The sequence below is a fragment of the Corapipo altera genome, unplaced genomic scaffold, assembly GCF_003945725.1.
Source record: "Corapipo altera isolate COAL_440 unplaced genomic scaffold, ASM394572v1 61553, whole genome shotgun sequence".
Taxonomy (NCBI): domain Eukaryota; kingdom Metazoa; phylum Chordata; class Aves; order Passeriformes; family Pipridae; genus Corapipo; species Corapipo altera.
This window is the reverse complement of record NW_020884918.1, coordinates 4,373,371-4,393,838: the sequence shown is the minus strand read 5'-3', so window position 1 is coordinate 4,393,838 and position 20,468 is coordinate 4,373,371. Positions and strand designations below refer to the sequence as shown.

General features: G+C 43.0%; 1 protein-coding gene across 4 annotated transcripts in view; it reads right to left on the bottom strand.

The window, feature by feature from the left end:
- SETBP1 (SET binding protein 1) overlaps window positions 1–20,468 on the bottom strand; it is a 268,127-nt gene that overhangs the window by 204,293 nt on the left and 43,366 nt on the right. For 3 of the 4 annotated variants that reach the window (XM_027656041.1, XM_027656042.1, XM_027656040.1), the window contains one exon: window positions 10,502–10,585. The exons of the other annotated variant lie outside the window; for it this stretch is intronic. In XM_027656041.1, coding sequence (XP_027511842.1) covers window positions 10,502–10,585 — 84 coding nt within the window. The remainder of the gene's footprint in view (window positions 1–10,501; window positions 10,586–20,468) is intronic. 4 annotated transcript variants of the gene reach the window in all.

The window sequence follows — 20,468 nt, the reverse complement described above, 5'->3', positions numbered from 1 at the left end:
AAAGTCAAACCATACAAAAAGCCTACAACAGCTCCAACCTTGCAGTGCCAGGTAACACAAAGTTCATGGAAAGTGGCTACCATCTCCTTGTCATCCTGTTCACATAGATATTCAGGCAGCCTCAAGATACTTACATGAGTCTTGGCCCCTAACACCCATAGACAACACCAGTATCCTTATCCAAATGGAAACTTTTGTTTTTCCATGACCAAAATATGACATGGTAAAATATCAAGCAACTCAGGGAGTATTAAGAAGCACGTAGGGTTGGGAAAGCTAGTTTTATCATCTGTTCTCACCTCAGCTTTGAGGTAAGTAATCACATTTTCCACTGAGTTGCAAAACATTTTGAGCTCTTTTTAATGGGCTTGATATCAACTACCAAAATACCTGTGATGAGCATCTTTGGTGGGATGAAACAAAGAGCCACCACTTCTCTCATGGATTTTTCCTATTTGCTCTCAGTGTTGTGCAGGTAGAGTCTAACCCATTCCAGCAATGGAGTTAAATAGCTTCTCTGTCAAATAACTCATGTCCTGGAGGAGATAAGACTGAGAGAAAAACTAAGGTGAAATAACTTGGCTGCGTTTGTAGAGGAGATCAGTGCTGGAGAATGAGAGACAATTTCCTGGCCACCTACACCAATACTGAGCCACTGGACTGATCCTGCTGCCCTCCCAAAAGTGAACTTCAGTACCTGAGGATGGACAGTGAGGTTTCTTATGGCTCTTCAGTTTTCTCTCTGTGTTTTTCCTTCACAAAATAAAAGCCACTAATATTTGATCATTACTGAGTGTAAGATGCAGTTTCTAAAATGGGGTTTGCGCAGCCTTCAGTTGTAGACTACATTGATGACACTTAAAACATGCCCATGAGCCATAGCAGAGTGATCCTATTACAGCACTGCCTTAGTAATGTTGTGTTAGTTAAGGTTATGTTGTCTGGTTTTGAGGGTTTATAACCCAGTTGTGCATATATTCTCCAGGCTGGAACCAGTTGCCAAAGGGATTTAGTTCCGCAGTGAATCATATGGCTTTTTGGTGTGGGTTTTTGGGGTTTGGTTTTTTTTATGTTTCCCTGCAACCCCCCCCCCCCCCACACACACACACTTTAGATCAGATTTTTGTCTGTTTCTTTTTAAGATGCAACATAAAAAGATTAAAACATCCCTCTGTCATGATGCTGGTAGGAGCCACACTATATTTCAAACTGGTGTTAACCTACCTCAGGCAAGCACTACACCACGCTAATATCCAAGTACTCTCCAGTCTTTAACATGAAGGACATCTGTGCTGCTTTCACTGCTTTATAAGAGAACTGAGGTCTTGCAGGAATTAAATCACACAACTGGTTGTGTAGGAAACCTCAGAATGAGTGTATGAAGAGCAATCTGACTCCATAGGCACTGAACCCCTTCTTCTTCCACCTGCTCTAAAGACTTTCAAAGTATAGCTTGAATGATTTTTCCCACACACAGAGGATTTTTTTTTTCTTCTACAAAGACCACTTTGGTTACAGTTTTATTTGACAGAGCTTCCTGAGTGCTTTCCAGGAGGTGATGTTTTAAAAACTGATTTTGACCTATATAAGGAGACTTTAAACCCAAGGCACACATGCAACTACTGTCTCTTACCAAACCAAACTTGTATGCAAGAACAAGAAACTCATGAAGTGGGATATAGGAAGGAGTAAAAGGACATAAGGAACAAAGGACTATTTAGATGGAATAGTGCAAAAATATTCCTATCAGCATGGTCAACTCAACAGCAGAACAAGCTCTCGTGAGAAAATCATGAAGAGCCTGAGCTGATGGAAAATTCAACTGAACACATTTTCCATGAATAACCAGTGTCAGGAGTGAATATTTGCTGAATGCAGAGCAACCATATTGGGTACAATTCCAGACAGATGACCTGCTGAAATATAGGACCCGAATTTCATCGTCTTGACATTGACTCTGGTACAATGTCAGCAAAAAGCGGGTGCAACCTGCCACAATTGTGTTTGGGCAGCATTTTGCACCCGTGGTGACTGAGACAAGCGTGAAGTGCTCCACAAAGCTTCAAGCACAACACTCCAACCAGCAAACGGGTCCCTCTCTCCATCTGCCACCCTCCACAGAGCCTTTGCACTTCCCTTGCACCTCGCAGCTTTCAGCAGCTCTGAGCAGGCCGCTCCATTTGCACGAACCTTGGAGGAGACGAGATCTGGATTCACGTGGCATCTGTCATCTAAAAGATTGCTGACTGATATTGACCCTGCCATGGTGTCTTCACACGCTGGCATCTGCCAAAGGGAAATGGGAACAAGACAGAGTGGAAAAGGCAGCAAAGCTGGGGCTGTTCAGCCTGGAGAAGGTTTCATGGAGCAACCTTACAGTATTTGAAGGGGGCCTACAAGCTGGAGAAGCATTCTTCATCAGGAACTGTAGCAACAGGACAAGGAGTGATGGGTACAAATTCAAAGAGGGGATATTTAGGTGAGATATTAGGAAGAAATTCTTTACCATGAGGATGATGAGACACTGGAACAGGTTGCACAAGGAGGCTGTGGATGCCCCAGCCCTGGCACTGCTCAAAGCCAGGTTGGATAAGGTCTTGAGCAACCTGGTCTAGTGGGAGGTGTCCCTGCAGGGGGACTGGGACTAGGTGATCTTTAAGATCCATTCCAACCCTTAACATTCTATGATTCTATGAAACTCATCACTGAGTACCAGAGGCTGATGAGGAAAGACGGTCCTTCCTATATCATAATCAAATGGACAAGTCTAAATCTTCACCCGTGCCTTTTCCTCATCCATCTGCATGTGGCTCCTGCCCTGGTTGAGTCTCCTCAAATCAGGTAAGCTGCTAAGGCATAGGATATGGGATCACTTGGAGCTGCTCAGCAGCACAGCTTCTCTCCTCCAACTCCTTCCCTCTCCATCTGTGTAGAGAGATCAGTGAAAACAACAAAATAGTTATTAATGCTCATTGGCATTTCAGAGCCTAAGTTACATGAGGCAGCATTTTCTTCAGGTGCTTTAGCTCTCTTTTAGCATGCTGCTGTGTGTTTGCTTTTGAGTAGTATAAATGACCCTTTCAAATTCAGCATTTGAGGCTGAGGATGACAATTGATAACACTAATATTTTTCAGTGTGTGAAGCACTTTTCATTCAGAGGGCTCTCAAACAGCTTTTCAAAACCCTGCAGCTTCCCTTCATTCACAACCAAAATGAACCTACCTCCAAGGTGGAACAAAGGATCCATCAATGCAAGGTACACAGCAATTCAGGGCAGAAAGTGAAGAATAATATGTCCCACTGAAGGCACAGGGTCAAGTAAAGTTGGCAGAAAACATATCCTGAATGAGAGCCTGGACAAAACATCACCACCAAGATTCATGTGCTCCAACCCAGGAGGGAAAGTGCCATGGGATCATCACTCACTAGAAAAGGTCAGAGCCCCAAGTTTTACGTCTTGAAGAGGGGCAGGGCACTGCGTTAATGTACACATTCAGAAATGCCTCAAAAAAAAGGAAAAAGCAATTTGCTGACTGCATTTCTAAAGCCTTTCCTGCAACTAAAAAGGGCATTATGAGTTTTTTGGTCTCCCTTTTCCTGTAGAAAGGAAAGGATCTATTGAACTTCAGTCTACACGGTTCTACACTTTACAGGAAGCCCAACCCACTCTGAAAATAATATGAACAGTAAGAGGAGACCACAAGGTGAAAAACTCTTGAAGTGAGTACAAGACTATTCACAAAATGAGTGAGAAAAGGAAATAGGTGATTATAAAAGGTCATTAAAATGTCAGTTTACCAATGGCATTGTGTGAAGGGAGGTGTAACCCACTGCAAGACCAAACCTATTACAGCTGAACTTGTGAAGGACATCCATAACCTCAATCTCTTTTGTTCAGAAGCTTACATTTCGGAAGCTCCTTTCACAGCATTATCCCTCTAAAACTTACTTAAATCTGAAGAATGGGGACTTATCCACCCAGTTTCCACTTCACAAGTGCTTCAATTCCACCCAACAGATGAAGGAAAGCAAAAAACTTTCCCAGCCACCAGGAATGTAGATGCTCAGTACTAGATCCAGCAATTACCGAGGCATAACTGCTGCATGAAATTGGGAGGTGCAAGAAAAGGTATCAGAGGAACCTTTCATTAAAACAACTCTTGTCCCCAGACAGATCCCACTAAGAGGAAGAGACTTTCAGCTTTTAGAAAAGATTTCTGAGATTTAATTTTCTACAGCATGTTGGTTCACCAAGCAGAACTGGTTTCTCCCTGTAGCACCACCAGCAGCAAGATTGTAGAGAGTGAATAGGTGAGTAAAGGTGGTTCCAAACATCTGTATCATGGAGGGGGGAAACACTCTGATCCGGCAGGAGGAACAAGATACACTGGTATTATATGAGTATTTTGGAAATATTGGTGAGATGAGCATAATGTCAGAGCTATAAGATTTGCTTTTAATAGGCACCAGTGCCTAAAAGTATGTGTTTATCAGTGGTACTCTGTGTAATACCTCCCTGAGATCTCAAAGGACTCTGGGACAGTTTCCTATAGTTCCAGGTTCTTTGTATGATGATCTAGCAGTCTTGATTGAATGAACAAAGTATTTTTAATGGCATTTTACTGCCCAGATATCTCAGACATTTAACACTGGTACTCTTTTAATTTACTTCTTGTTTTAGCTCTTTACAACCTGTGCAGAATCGAACGATTTTTTCAAGCAGAGATTCAAACTCTGCCAATAAACACGGGAGCAGGAAATGGTGGACAACACACCTTCACTCCCCCAATTCTCTCCTCTTGCTTCATTCCCACCCTGTATTTCCAAGTTAGCCAATGTTTTCATTTATTTTTATTACTCTTATTTCTTTTAGCAGAGAGAAACATTAACCATGGGGGTGTGATCTAGGTTTGCTCAGACAAAGTGCGGGAGCCTTTGCACCCCCTCATTTCGTGCTTCAGTGCATTTCTTGCTGACAAGTGGAAGAATGCAAGGGAGAGCCAGGAAAACTAAGGCAGATTCTCCGAAATCTGGTCTCAGCCCTCTGCTACACCCTCAGCAGATATTACAGTGCTGGCTGCCAAATGAACTTAGCTCTGACACAATTCAGGCCAGGTCAGTTAGCTATTTAAAGACGTGGGTTTATTTATACCCTTTTTACCCTCCTCCCCTCCAAACTCCCACCCTGTTTTTTAAGATGGCAAATTATCAGTAGCCCTGAACACATAAAATTTGACAGTGGTTTACCAGACAATTTGTATTGGTCACTTTGTCTTTGCTGATACTTTTATCCTTCAATGAATTAAACAATGTTATTCCCACAACAACTTTGGCAGAGATCAAGAGTGTGGCAGGTTTGCTCCAGTTTCTACTGCTACCGGTCAGGTATTGAAGAGCTAGATGGAGACAAAAGATGTTTTTCTTTCCTTTGCTCTCTTCTAATTGGTTTTGTCCTGGAATTCCACAAAGCCAGTGAAAACATTTTAAAAAGTAATTAAGGTGGGTTTTGGGAGGTGAGGAGATTGGTTTCAATCCAGTACTTAACTCATTGTGCTTTTGCTGAAACAACGATGACATCAATTGATAGCATTGTCCCACCTTTTTAAAAAGAACCTGTACTGCTAGGAAAACCAGAATAATTATGAATTAAACTACTGTCTTGGCAGATCTCTGGTGACAGAAGGAAGATCTATTTTGAGATATAGAGATATATATGTCTGCAAACCCCAGTCCAGCCGCTCGGAGAGAGAAATTGGACTTCTCACAACTGTTTTGCACAAAGTAGACACCACTGCACCCATCATCTCTACACAGTGCAGTGTTCCTTCAAGGAATCCAGAAATCCTCAAAAAAGCTGCTTGATTTGGGATCTATTTGGTACAACAGGAGTCCAAGAGAACTGAGCTCACAGTCAGTCTCGTAAGCTGTTGAAACCTGTTGCAACCACTAGAATAGACCTTAGAATCTTATCCCCGCAGGGACCGTGCACACACTGAGTTATACTGGGATCTCCTTAAGTTGAAAAAGAGGAAAATCTAGCAGACAAATAAAAAAGCCTCTGTGAGATTATTTAATCCCTAACACTGAATTCAACCTCTGGAAAGAGTCAAACTCTCGTGAGACTTCAGGGGAAAGGAGGACACTCAGATGAGGCCGAAGAAGCCCACAGGGGAACCTGCCTACTTCATTTCTGGAACATGGACCATGTGCAACTATTTTTAACTTTGAACTGAGTTCCTCTGCCTCCTGCCAGAAGGCCTGAGCCCTGTGTTGGTGCAATGAGAGCAATGGCCCCGCCATCCCCTAATAGCTTTTACTTCTTAATAAAGAGCAGCACTTAGGCAAGGGATGAGGTTACTGTCGGAGGGGTCATGATTAATAATGATTAATCTGATCCTTGCCGACATGAACTGGATCCACCATTCACTAAATAATTACTCTGCAGCATGGATACCATTTCCAGAGGAGGCATACATTTGTCATATTAAAACCAAAACCAAACACACAGAAGGACAGGAGTGTCTGACTTCTCAGTAACACTTGATCTCACAGGAACCATCAGAAAAGTTAAAACAAGAGAAAAAGGAAAAAAAAAATCAAAGGATAAGAGCAGTTAAACATTGATGAGCCACCCCACCTTTTGGGAGAAGCAATGGAAAACAAATAAAACTAAACCCTGAGAAAGCAGAGCTGCATGTGCTGAGGATATGGAGCACTCTGCTACTTCTGTTCTCAATCTTATGCATGCTTCTAATATGCACATTATTTGCCCACTCACACATTTTCCTCCTGTTTTTAAATTACAATTTTTTATTTTTTTTTTCCCTCAGAAGGTACACAAATGAAATCACTCCCCAGGAAACATCTTTCCTGTTTTATGTTAGTACACTACTTGGCATGAGGAAATTCTAGCCCAGGACTGCCATTCTTATACAACAATGCACCTCAAATATTAAGCAACATTATAATAATTTATGGGGAGGTATAAACTATTGGTAAACTAATAACCCCTCTGAAGAGCACATATGAACCTTACAATTACACTAGGATGTTTGTGGTGCAGAGTCTTGGTTCTTTGCCTCAGAGAGTGGATGAAATTTACTCCCACAAAGCACACAACCAATTGGTAATTTTGCCAATGGTAGCCAAAGACACACAGCTTTTGCTGGCAAGAGGTGGTCTTATTTGGGGATTCCTCTCAAGTCATCCTGCTTCACTGACCCACAATTTCACCTAAACCATGCATGGGCGATAAGACTCTAGTTCTTCAGTGCCGTTGTATCCCCTTTGAGGTTTTCAAAGGTTTTTTTAGCCTTCCACCTCATCTTGGAGGGCTCAGGTTGGACTTGGAGGCCCCACAACACAGGCCATCAGTCCCTCTCCTGGAACAGAAAGGTTGGGTTCCTTGTGCCTGTTGTGAAACCCCAGGCCCATTGTGAGCCTGTTTGCACTCCTGCCCTTGACAGGTTTTACACACTGGTGCCTTGCACCACGGAAAACATCACACAGATGGTTGTGGTTTTGGCTGCCAGATTTGGGGAAGCAGATCTCAGGTCAATGAGTTTAAGGTGCCATTTCTTCCAAAGATATTAAGGTGCCATTTCTTCCAGGATATTATCATTTCTTCTTCATTCTGAAGAACCACAGAATCACAGAATATGCTGAGTTGGAAGGGACCCACAAGGATCATCGAATCCAACCCTTACCCTGCACAGGACCATCCCCAAGAGTCACATCATGTCACTGAGAGTGTCATCCAAACACTGCTTGAGCTCTGCCAGCCTTGGTGCTGTGACCACTGCCCTGGGGAGCCTGTTCAGTGCCCAACCACCCTCTGGGGGAAGAACCTGTTTCTAATATCCAACTTAAACCTTCCCTGACACAACTTCAGGCCATTGCCTCAGGTCCTGTCACTGGTCACACAGAGCAGAGATCAGTGCCTGCCCCTCCTCTTCCTCTCATGAGGAAGTCATAACTGCAATGAGGTCTCCCCTCAGCGTCCTCTTCTCCAGATAAACAGACCAAGTGAGAACCCCAACTGGTGGGGTTGTGTGTTTGGGGCTTTTTGCCAGTTTCCAAATTGACTCAAAAGAATGAAAGAAAAATAAAATCTTTGCAAAACATCGCCTTTCACAGAAATTTCAGGCAAAAAGTAGTTGGTAAGTCCCAAAACTTTAAATAGCTATTTACTTATTTATGCGTACATTCATGCAAATGAAAACTAAGTTGCATATTCACAAAAGTTTACAGAGGCATCAGAGTGAAACACAAAGCAAGGAAAAGAAAAAAAAAAAAGGCCCCAACAACAATAATGAAGGTAAACCTTTAAAATCTGAGACAGGGCGCAGGAGGAGGGAGTAAAGCTCTGCAAACAAAACTAAATCCGGTGGACTGTTTTTCCCCTTCACAAAGTGAAACAAGCTGTTCCTAAAATAATGCTTCCTTGGTTTTCTGGCAATTAGTGTCCTGAAGGATTAGCCTACAATCATTGGCAAGTGTTTGCCTTTCCCAGCCGATGTCACCATAGAAGTCTGTGTTTATCTACAAGGCCCAGGGGATAATTTATAAGCTGAGCTGAGGTCCCGCATTTACAGACAAATGTTCCACACTGCCACCCACCCTCCTGTACTAGTTTCCTCCCCATCCACCTCCTGTCCCCTGAAATACAGAGAGGACCCTGCCAGGGGCATGATGAATGAGCTTTACAGCCTCTGAAGCAAGCACTTGCCCCATAGTTTATGTTGTCACAGCAAAGAAAGAGGTACTGAAATGGTCAATACATCACCAGATAACATCAAAAATTAGATTTCAGAAAGTAACTGAATGCAAAAAATAATTTTCACTGTTCCAGAAAACATAAAAGAGAATGGGATTTTTTTACTCTCTGAAAACTGTTGCCTACTCCATAATTAAATATTGCCATTTATGAGTTTCAAGTCTACCACACAGGGTTTTTTAGAGATACTGCTATGTAAAACCTCTCTGCAATCAGGGTGTTCCAATTTAATTTCTAATCTGTACTACCAGTGGTTTAATGCTGCTTTAGTCCTGTAAACCAGAATACATCAAAATATAAAAGACTAAAACCGGTTAGAGTGTTTGTTTCCATATTATTTTTTCCTGATGCATTAGAACTTCAAAATGAGAATACTAAGCTTGTGTCTGAAAGAATGGGAAGCCAGCCTTTAAAGAAAAGTAATATGAATCCTTATCTTGATGGCTAACTGATAATATAGCTCATGAGAACGAATCTGTTATTTTGAAAATGCTAGTCAAAAAAACACAAGCAAAACAAAGCAAATCAATGAATGACTCAATCTGACAAAGAATTTGTAAGTGTGACCAGTGTTCCCCACAACAGAGCCTACTATAAAATAGGTGGATGGATGGATAGACCGACAGATAGATCTGTTCTCAGATCTTTTCAAATATTAACAAAACAAGGCTTAGAGACATTGTTATTAATTACAGTTGATGAATGTTAAAATTTGATGCATTTTAAAAATGAAAAATACTTTTCTTCTTGAGAATTCATCTCTTTTCCCCTCAGGATATTTTCAGGAGTTTCTGAACTTTGTGGACACTGTTTGAATCTGCTTCAGGTCTATATCCAGTCACAGGCTGTTCACAAGGTACATTAGAGAACAAAGTTGTTTGACCTCTGAGATCAACTGTTTCACTGTGCCATATTTAAGACTGGATAACCTGATTTTACAAAATGTTTATGCTCAAATCAAATTTTGTTTCATTTTCGGAAAGAATGATCTCCAGATTCAAACTTCTTTTTACCTACAAAGCCAGAAGGCCATAATAACTAAAATATTTGACAGAGATGAATAAGTGCAAAATGGTAGGAGGTAGCAAGAGACCACCAGCTGGCTGTCATAACGAGCACAGACCATCTCACTTGCAATTACTGAACCCTACAAGTGGTCCCACCAATGTCAATTTGACCAATTTTAGAATAAAGGGCCATTCATTCCAAGTAATGAATATTGAAACCTGGCCATCGGTTTGTGAGCAAGTTTTTACATGTCTATCATGAGGGGACCTCTATAAGAAATGTCCTTTTGATGGTGTCACTTCAGAACAAAAGCATGCAAAGAATGGCACGTTTTTCTGTAGCTGCCACCCATCTAGGCAGATACAGTAGGAGACCAAAGGTTGCATGCATTTAGCCAGCAAGGAAATGCAATATTCTTTAAGAAAGGCATTGCCTGGAGTGGATTTTTATAAAGAAACAGAATTCATGAATAAATAAACCAGATGTGAATAAGCCAGGCTAGGGCATTAACAGCTCCTAGTGCAAAGAATCCCTGATCTTGCTTAAGGGTTTTTCTACAAATAACAAACACAAAAACATCAATGTTGTACTGTTGTTGATCATGTCAAGAACTCTGTTTGTGTCCAGGAACTCTGATATGCAACAGCACAGATCAAATCCACCAGATGTTAAGACATTTCTTGTATTTCCATCAGTAAAGGTATATAATGACTGACCTGATCTGAGTCTTTCACTTGAGAATTTTTCCCTTTTCTGCAACCACAACTCATAAGCAGTTTTGCATCTCCAATGACTTTTCCCTAAAAGAGATAAGGCAAGAAAAACATCAGCACAGTCTCAACCGCTGAAGACCAAGAAGTCTCGTATTTATTACCAGAAATAGGGGAAGAAAGAGCATTAGGGAAGCCTGTGGACTCATCTTGCATTGCTGGGAGGTACCCTTTCACAGAGGGGTAGCTCCCAGGCGGCCAAGAAAACTTTCCCAAAGGCCAATATCACAGTATCAGGGATGTGACATAGACAGGGGAAGAAGGATAGCACGGTGCATGGAAAAGCAAAGCTGAGGGAAAGCAAAGGTGAGGGAAAGCAAAGCTGAAAAGAAATAAGTTATTTTAACCTGTTGTTTTCATACATTTACATGAACGGAACAAGTCTATCATGCTCAGAGAGTACAAGTACCAATCCCTGCTAGGAATTCAACAGCCCACCTTCACCCAGCACTGCTGGCACAGACGCTGTAATTTCTATAACACAGAATGTTTGGATTAGAAGGGACCTTAAAGATCATCCAGTTCAAACCCCCTGCCATGGGCAGGGACACCTTTCACTATACAAAGTTGTTCAATGCCCCACCCAGCATGGCCTCAAACACTTCCAGGGGTGGATGCTGGGGCCAGCACAGATTTGCAAAGTAACAGAGTCCCCTCACTCTCCTTTTACTTGCAACCAACAGTTTGAGAAGGAAGCTGAGCTCAGACACCTTACTTTGTTGAAAACCCATCAGACTGAACGTGATCGGAGAAACAAGGTCCCTCACGTTAACATGGTTCTTTTCCGGGGATTATTTGAGTCACCCTGGTTCTTCACCATAGCATTTTTGTTGCTTATCAAACCTGGGCATCTTGATAAATCACCATGACAGAAAGGGGTTGGGATTCCAGGTTTGGTCAAAATGCTCCTTGAACTCAGACTGTAACACAGGAAATGGAGTCCCCACGAACCTGTCACAATTACTTGCTTCCCATGGGCACACGCACAAAGACATTGTCTATTTTCAGACTTTTGCTGCCCACAGCTGAAAAATAAACACTTTCAGCATCCACTGTGGAACAGAGGGAGAATGTGATCATGTACAGCCATGGAGAGTCACAAGATTTCAGCTGGTTTAATTTATATAGAAAAGGAGACCCCAACACTAACACAGTTATCGAGTTCAGCCAAGTGGAAGTGCTCTGTCCTAAACGATGAGGAAGGGAAAGGGCATGATTAAAAGGAGTTGCAGCCATTGCTCAATGTCAGGGCACAGCAGATAGATGACCCTTGGTGGCAGGAATTACAAACAGGCAGATAAACTTTTGGTCACCTTGGGAGAGCCTGCAACCTGCCAGGTGGGGTAAGATCTCTTACTTGGTGACCTCAGCATCTCACAAGTCCCAGCAAGGTCAGATAATGTGCAGAAATTATCTTTTTTCCTCTTTCCAAAAGAGAAGCTGAGAAAAAAATAAGACACTGAAAAGGTAGTACTGATACTTAGTCTGATACCTAACAAAATGCTTCATTTGGTCTGCTGATAGCATTCTGTCAAACTTTGAGGTTTTCATGGGACAACTTGCAATTGGCATCCTCTGCCTGTGACTCCAGTCTATCAATGGTGTTTTGCTCTTGCCCCATTATTACAGTCTTTCAAATATCAGTCTGTAAAATCTAAAATTCAAAAACCATTGCCGAGAAAGAAGTGATTAAATTAGAAGTTAAAGCAAGTGTATTAAATTATGTTGATAGTGATAGGAAACTGAGGCACAGGCAGAGACTCGTCTGTCTAACCACAGAACACCTTCTACACATCCCATACTATATGAGACAAGTTGGAGCTACAAAGGACCTAAGAGAGACCCACCCATTTCCTAACAGGCAGCCGATGTGCAGTCAGGATATACTGGGGTACCTTTAGCAGTGACACACACTTGTGGTTAGGAAACTAGATCCATATATATCTTGTTGATGGTTAATTTGTCCCAGTATCCATTGCAAAGTTGTCATGTTGAAAAAGATAATCCAACTCTCTTTTAACCACAAGCCAAGGGAAAAACTCCCATTTTTAGAGCCTTCCATGGCTCTAATGTGACCTGAGCTCATGGCAAACCACAGCCATGTTCTCCTGCCCAAGTGGAAATATCACCAATTCTATTTACTAGAGAGAAATTGCAAGGTGTTGCCCATAGTCATCTGGGAAATCAGGAGTAGAAGGGCAATATTAACCCAAAACTAGATTTTTTTTTTCTCTGGCAGTACAAGAATGAAGGGGCTCTTCCATTCCCTAAAAAAATCAAATGAAAGCAATGCACTGGATGAATATTTTTACATCCTTTTCCAGCTGCAGATGCACCTCTCCTAATGTGCACTGGCTGAATGAGCTGCTACCTCCACCTTATTTTGGGAAAGCTTCTTATGAGCAGATGCTTAATTTGGGGATAGGTGTCTAACATTAGGCAGCTAAGTTGAAAGGCAAAAAGGAAAAAAAAAAAAGCATATGGACAACATTTGCAGCCAGTCGCAACTCTGTTCCAGAGCAGATGGAGGCCTTGTCATTCAGGGGTTTCCTCACATACACCAAGCAGTTCAGTGGGGATAGGGAAAGGGGCTTCTGTTTGGATGCTTCTGTCTGGAACCAGATTAGAAGGAAGCATGCTTTTGCGCAGCACACGCCTTGTGTTACATTAAACATGCATATGCAGCTTCAGCTTTTATTCAGTGATCTGAAACAGAGCCCTCTAGGGTCCTAAGGGTTAGGGAGTTTTTGTTTGTTTATCTGCATGTTATTTTACAGTTTCTAGTGCCCAAAGAGTTTGTTAAGAAATTAAAACACCTCGCTGGGGCTATCCTACTGTGGATGTTGCCTCCTGATATATCCCTCCATCCTTCGTCCCACAGTTCCTGATGAGCATGAGAGAGAAGAACACTGCAAAGAGGAGAGCCTCAACTCACTGGGTATTAATAGATGTTTGGTCTTGATTCATGGAACATCATTTCCATGTTTCCTGGTCTTTTAATAACAGTGTTGAGGAGGAGCACAGTTATGTTGAAATCTTACAGATGTACTGCCTACTTTTGATGAGATGGTGTGGTTTAGAAGCAGGTAGGCACAAGGTTTTCCAGGAGGGAAGCTCACTTTGCCTTCTGCTGGCTCCTACCCGTTGTCAGACACCACTCTTCCCAAGGCAAAGAGCAAGAAGGATCCTTGACAAAGCACATATGTCACATCATCCCATCTCTTATAGGAGACCTCTCTGGCCTCACCCATCTCCTTGCACCACAGGCTCCAGCAGTTGGCCAAAATGTGCAGAAAAAGAAGAAAAAAAATCATAATAATAGTAACAGGTTTAATTATCTCAGCTGCACGGGTGACAGGAGCTGAGCGGTTGCCAATTTTAACAGACTGTGGTCGAGAAATACCGAACTGCGTCACCCAGAAGTCAAATGAGGGTCGGTCACAACTCGCTTCACGCCAGCGGCTCCGGGGGAGGCTCAGGGGCACACACAAATCACGGCGGCGTCGCCCAGAGCTGTCCCAGGCGGAGCTGCCAGCCCTGTTTAAAGGAGTCAGACACGAGGCACATGGCACCGGCGGGCCTCCACGGAGCTGCCAGGCTCTGTGCTCTGGAGGAGCTGGCTGGGATTAACGGGAGGATCCCTGTCCTCCTCCCGCTTCCTCAAGCCTGCGGCTGAAAAGCTCAGCTTGAGAAGTGGGCTCAGCTTAGCAGCACTGTGTCGTGCATCTTGCAGTGGCTGGCAGGTACAGCAGGGCTCTGACCTGCTTGGTTTTCATCAACCTTCCTCTGTTCTGGGTAACAGCTACTGAAAATACTGGAATCAGCCTCTTCCCCAGGGAGCTGGCACAAACACACAGAGGATGGTCAGGTGCTGGAACCACCCCAGGGCAGTGGTCACAGTCCCAAGTCTGCCAGAGTTCAAGAAGTGTTTGGACAAGGCTCTCAGGCACATGGTATAACTCTTGGAGCTGTCCTGTGCAGGGCCAGGACTTGGACTCGGTGATCCTTGTGGGTCCCTTCCAAATCAAGACATTATTCTATGATTCTGTGACTGCAACAGTGAACTCTAAAAATCCCCATGGGTGTACAAATGCAATTAAGAAGAACAACATATTCAGTGTTTATTACGTTTTTTATGCTGTTCTGTCAGGGTGATCCACACATTTTGAAGAACCAGTACCCAAGTGCCTATAGTAGAAGAGTGGGAGAGAAGGGGGGAAAACGAAGGGAAACAAGAATTGAATCCAAGGTGGAGGCAAGCGGCAGTACAACAGACAGCTGGTGTTTGGGTGGTGGTAAATCACCCTGAAATGAGCCTCTTCCCTCAGCTCAATGAGGCCTAAACAACAAAGGAAGGCACAGCTTGCAGCCGGACAGCCTGCTAGCCAACCACAGACACACATGACAGCTTCATTCAGGAGCCCGGAGTCAATACAAAAGCTCCGAAATCAATCCGACATCCTGCGACCTCAAACAATGCGCCAAATCTTCTCAGAATTGGAGCCCCAAATGAGGGGGAGCAGCATTCAAGGGAGATCAAACCGCAGGGCTGGCATTGAAAGGGACTAAAAAAAAGGAGAAGAATGTTCCCAGTTTATTAATGGCGAGGTCTGGCCGGCTGCATCCCAGCCGCCATAGGTTACGTTCATTAAAGGGCAGCGCTTTGCACGTATTATGCAGAGCGCCCGGAGAGTATGTGTTGTGTGCGTGTGTGCGCCAGCGTGCCCCTCACTTGCTAGAGATCAGGATGTGCCTTTCTGCTTAGCACTGTTGTCTCCCACCAGAAATTCCTCCTGTGTGAACCGCAAACGGGGTTTTTTCCCACTTGAGCGAACTGTATGGGCACAGACGCGCACACATGCACTCGCTCTCTCTCTCATCCCTGAGCTTGAAAAGCATAAAGGAACTCAGACAGGCTCTTTCCAAGTTAAAAAAAAAAAATAAAAAGACAAAAAAAAAAAAAAAATAAATCCCAACGTTTCACATCCCCTTCCCTCCCGGCCATACTTTCATCTCACACACACACACAAAATCTACTACAAAAGGTTGAAGCATTATGCGATTGCTGATGATGATGATAGAGTTGATTGCTCCATAAACCCCACTCCTATGTGCCATAAAGGACCTGGTCCCAGAGCACAACAAACCCACAAAGAAGAGAAAAGGAAAAACAAAAAAAAAAAACCAACCCTGCTTCAATCTTAAATCCCTGGAGTTGTCCCCTCCAGGCAGGATTGCCCCTGCTGGGGTAGTTTCACCTGCAGAGTTTGTCTTGCAGCACTAAAAAAAATGGCACTCTTCCCCCTTCAGCAACAAAAAGGCCAAGCAAATCCTTTTCTATTAGCTTCACTTTGAAGGCAGGTGGAAAAACAGAATGCAGACACACAGAAATACGCCAAAACCCCCACAAAACAACAACAAAAAAATTGCAAAAGTACTGTTAGGATTTGCCTGTTCTAACTAAATTTTTTTCAGCTGAAAAAAATTTTTGAAAGACTCGGACCTTGAAAGTTCTCCCCTCCTAAGATGCACTGCATAAAACTGAGGGCTTGCTAGAGGAGATCAGACTTGAAAAATGCTCATTTTTCTGTGCTGAAATGTGAGCAGATGAAAAGAGAGGGCTGAAATTTTCAAAGCCATCCAAGGATCTTGACACATATTTCCCATGTGTTTTCACTGAAGACGTGTAAAAGTCTAATCACTTTTGCTTTTTGTGTGTCACATTGATCTTATATTCACGACAGACACAGCTGTGGAAGCTAGGAAGCTCTCTCAAATTTGGAGAAACTTAGGCAAAGAGTAAATGTTCCCTAGGATGCCGCAATTTCCATATATTTTATCTCAAATGTTGGGGGAAAAAGTTAGAGAAAGTATGTTCCATCCCTGGAAGTGTTCAAGGCCAGGCTGGACAGGGCTTGGAGCAACCTGGTCTAGTGGAAGGTGTCCCTCCTCATGGCAGGGGGTTTGGAATGAGATAACCTTTAATGTCCCTTCCAACTCAAATAGTTCTGTGATTCTATGAAATGAATATCAAGGTTCCACAAAAAAACCTTTATGCTTTATTCACACTTTATTTCACTAATCTACACTATTACTGGTATGCCTCTGGGGTCCTTATAGACCATGAACATGATTCTTACCTCCTTCTCTAGGAAGACATCTCTAATTTTACCTTGTGATAATGTTACACAGATGCCAGAGGGCAAGTGGGCAAGGACAAGCATAGCAGATTCAACAAACTTCTCTAAAGTGGGATGGAAGATCAACACCAAAGGTAAGACAAGATGAGGTGATACCCAAACCCCAGGCAAGAAGACTGGAGAAGTCCTCACCTGGTTTATCAACAGTAAGACAAAAAGCCTCTCCATTAGTTTTCATAGAAAGAGGAGAACTGCAGCCAGCCTGGGTGAGTGCCTAAATAGGTGGTAGATGAGTGGTAGGAAACAATAGAGGCTGCAAGGATTCCTCGCACTGCAGATGAAACAGAGTCTGCAGGGATCAACTGGAGAAAAATTAAAGGCTAAGTTTGTTGGGAGGATAATAAAGTTGAAAATTTTCACTCTAAAATATGTCTGCCTTCACACTGAAATAACACTTTTTGTTTCACATATAAAGTGAGTCCAAATGTACACTTTTCAATTTAAAATTCAAGAAAACTGAGCGCTTTGGATGAACTGTCTTTTTTTTTTTCCCCCTGCCTGCTTTAAACTCTGCTATCTGAATAATTTAACAATCTATCTTAAATATTTCACCAATAAATCACAGGCTTGTGTTTCTATTTCATGTTAAAACTAATCAGTAGTGGAGTGCCTGAGCTGGAAGTTAAAATTCTGCTCCACCAAGCCAGCGATGCATAATCATTTCTCCTCAGACTCTCTGGCAAATGAAAACTTCTCTGCAGAATTTATGTCATATAAAAAGTTCTTTGTGCAGGCATAGAGTGCAACTGTGGTCCAGGATCATCTGAATCCTGCCAACAGAGCTCAGGATTTCCAGAGCTAATTGGTTTGTATAGTTTTCCCACCCTACCAAGCACAAGCATGGAGCTCACAGATGAATCCCATCCATGGGCACGTCGAGACAGAGTCCCACTTCACCAGTCAAGGTGCTGATAATACACACAGAGCTCCAAATGGTCCATGCATGTGATGATTGTATTGGGATTCCGTGCTTGTTCCCATCAAAGAGGAGAAAGTAGAACAAAATTAGTATATCATTGGCCAAAATGAGTGATTTTTAAAAATGCCTCTGGAGTGAAGGTGTTGAGAGCCTGTACCAAGGAACACCAAATCCACTGAGCATCAGCGGGAATAAAACTTCTCAAATTCCTAAATTGTGTAGCCATTTTAAACTACATTTCAATGAGGCTGTGATGCAAAAGCAACACAATTATAAAACCTAAGAAAAATACACCTACCCCTCCCTCACCCTCTCCCAAAGTCCCAGTTCCTCAAAACAAAGCCAGCAAGCCTCACATATCTATAATTTAGTGCAATTAACTCTAATTTTGTTCCTAAATCACTGAGACACATTCAATACAACTCCCTCCGGTCCCAGCCAGCAAAATCCAAAATGCATGAACAATGTGAATAGATAGCAAGAAGCTGACAGATAGCATATTAAATTCAAAAAGGAAAACGAGAGAGAGAAAAATGAAGGCTAAAAGGGAAGGGAAGGGGAATCACTGTCAACTACATTATTATTAGGCTGCCTTTCAGTTTGTTTTGTGTCAATCTTTTACTTAGTTTTGTTTCAAAACTTAAAAAGTTATGTCTTTTGCTTCAACGACATCTATAGTGGATGATCTCACACTGATGCCCACAGGAGCAAAATATACACAACCCTATATGCACAGAAAACAAACATCTAGGGCAACATGACTCCTCTTGTGCAGCTGGACAAATGTCTCAGCATCCCAGCTCCTAAACCTGGCTGGATCTTGCCTGGGGCAGAGTAGGCAACGTGAAATTGGAGATATGTTCTCCTCCTCCTCCTCATTTGAGGCAGACACCTCCATCTTTCCTTCCTGTGTTCAGCCAACAAGACTTCCTGCACAAACTGACATGGAAACAGCTAATTTACTGCTTTGTGTCAGGAATGCAGCCAAGGTCTCAGTCCCCCGTGCCCCAGACTCCCTCCCTCGGCTGGGCTGCTTCATCCCAAAAAGGGTCTCCCCTTCTTCCTGCCCCTCCCCTCCAACACACTCCTCCTCCTCTTCTGCTTTTGTAACTTATCTCCCTGCAAGCCACTTCCCAACAGGAGTCGAAATTAAACAGGCTGCCCATATGCCATGGCTCACTTGTTGTCTGTTCCCCTCACTGCCATCTGGCCTATTTGCTCAGCCAAAGGGAAAAAAAAAAATAGGGAAGAAAAAGAAAAGAAAGAAAAAAAAAGAAAAGAAAATAAAAAGGGGTGAGGGGACAAGGAAAAGAAAAAGGATAAATCCAGACACAATGAGGACAAGGAGGGAGGTGATGATGCTGTCTCTCGCATCTGCTCCTTGGCCAGTCTCCCAGATAGATCAGTAATGGAGAGCAGCAGAACCAGCGACAATTAGCCCAAACATAGTCCTGTTTATTTAACCTGTTCACAGAGATCAACCCATGTGCTGCTCCTCTGGCAAGGAGGTACCACACTCCAGCAAGGAGATTCCCACTGAAAAACCTCCAGCCAGGGGAGGCAAAGAGAGATCCTCATCTCCTGAACCAGGGTGGGGAAAAAAATGCAGATTCTTCAGAGCATGATGACTGTGATGGTGGGCTAAGATTTTCCTTAACTTTCCAAATCCCCTCACTTTTTTTAAAGTAGCACAGGCTAGAGCAAGGAGAGATGTGACTCGAAGAGGGGGAAGCTGCATTACGTTTTGATGCACCCTAACTTCCCAAGCTCTGACCCTGCAAGATCAGAGGAAAAGACAGAAAGTGACAATAAAGAAATCAGAAGAAAAAAAAATAGACTGATCCAGAAACACCTAATTATTTCCATGCTGTTTCTCTAAAAATTTTTCATCCCTATGAAGTGCAGAAATCAGAGATTTATTTTTTTAGAAGGAAAAAAAGGTTAGCTCAAGGAACAGCATGGCTCACCATCACTAAATATTTGTGCTAGGGTGGGGAGAAAGTCTGGGAGCAGAGCTGTGGATATAACAGAAGTTATGTTTGTTTTTCAAGCCGAAATGAAAACTTAGAGATTAAAAAAAAAAAAAATTAACCTGAAAAATAGCTCTCTAAAACAGACAACTACTAAGCCATTTACACAGCAGAGTGAAAAGAGAGTAAGAAAACTTTTTTCAACACTGTTAACTGCTTTTTCTTTCTTTTATTTTTTTGGCTTGCGACGAGACAACGTGCAGAGGTGGGTGCGTGTGCCAGAAGGCAGTTAGCTGCGTTTCAGTCCTCTCAACCTGGTTTTGCATTTATTGACCTCTAAGGAGGAGAGGCAGGATTCAGCTCGTGTTTCCCTGCAGAGTGCAAAATGTGGGGAGCACAGAGGCATGTGCAGGGGCACACGTGCCTCGCCCTGAGACGGGTATCAAAAGCCATACGGTGGGTTCGTCCCGAGGCCGACACTGCTGAGACACGAGACAACGATAATTACCATTAGGAGCTCCATCAGATCATGGAGGGGAAGCCCCTGCAGGGAGAGGCAGACGGAGAGGAAGATCAGATCTCCTCTTTCCAAAGCAACAGGGCTTGTGTGTGGGCACAGTTAAGTCCCAGATGCTTCCCAGGAAGGAAAGTTGGTGTTGCACAGACCATTAGGGAAAGAGCCCTTGCATTAGCCACGTGCCTACACCTGACTCCTTCCCAAACACAGAGTAGAGGAGCAGATCCTCCTGAAGGCAGTACCTTCTGATTAAAGCTTGTGTTTTTCCATTGCAGCCTGACTCAACAACAGAGTAAATCTGAGTAGA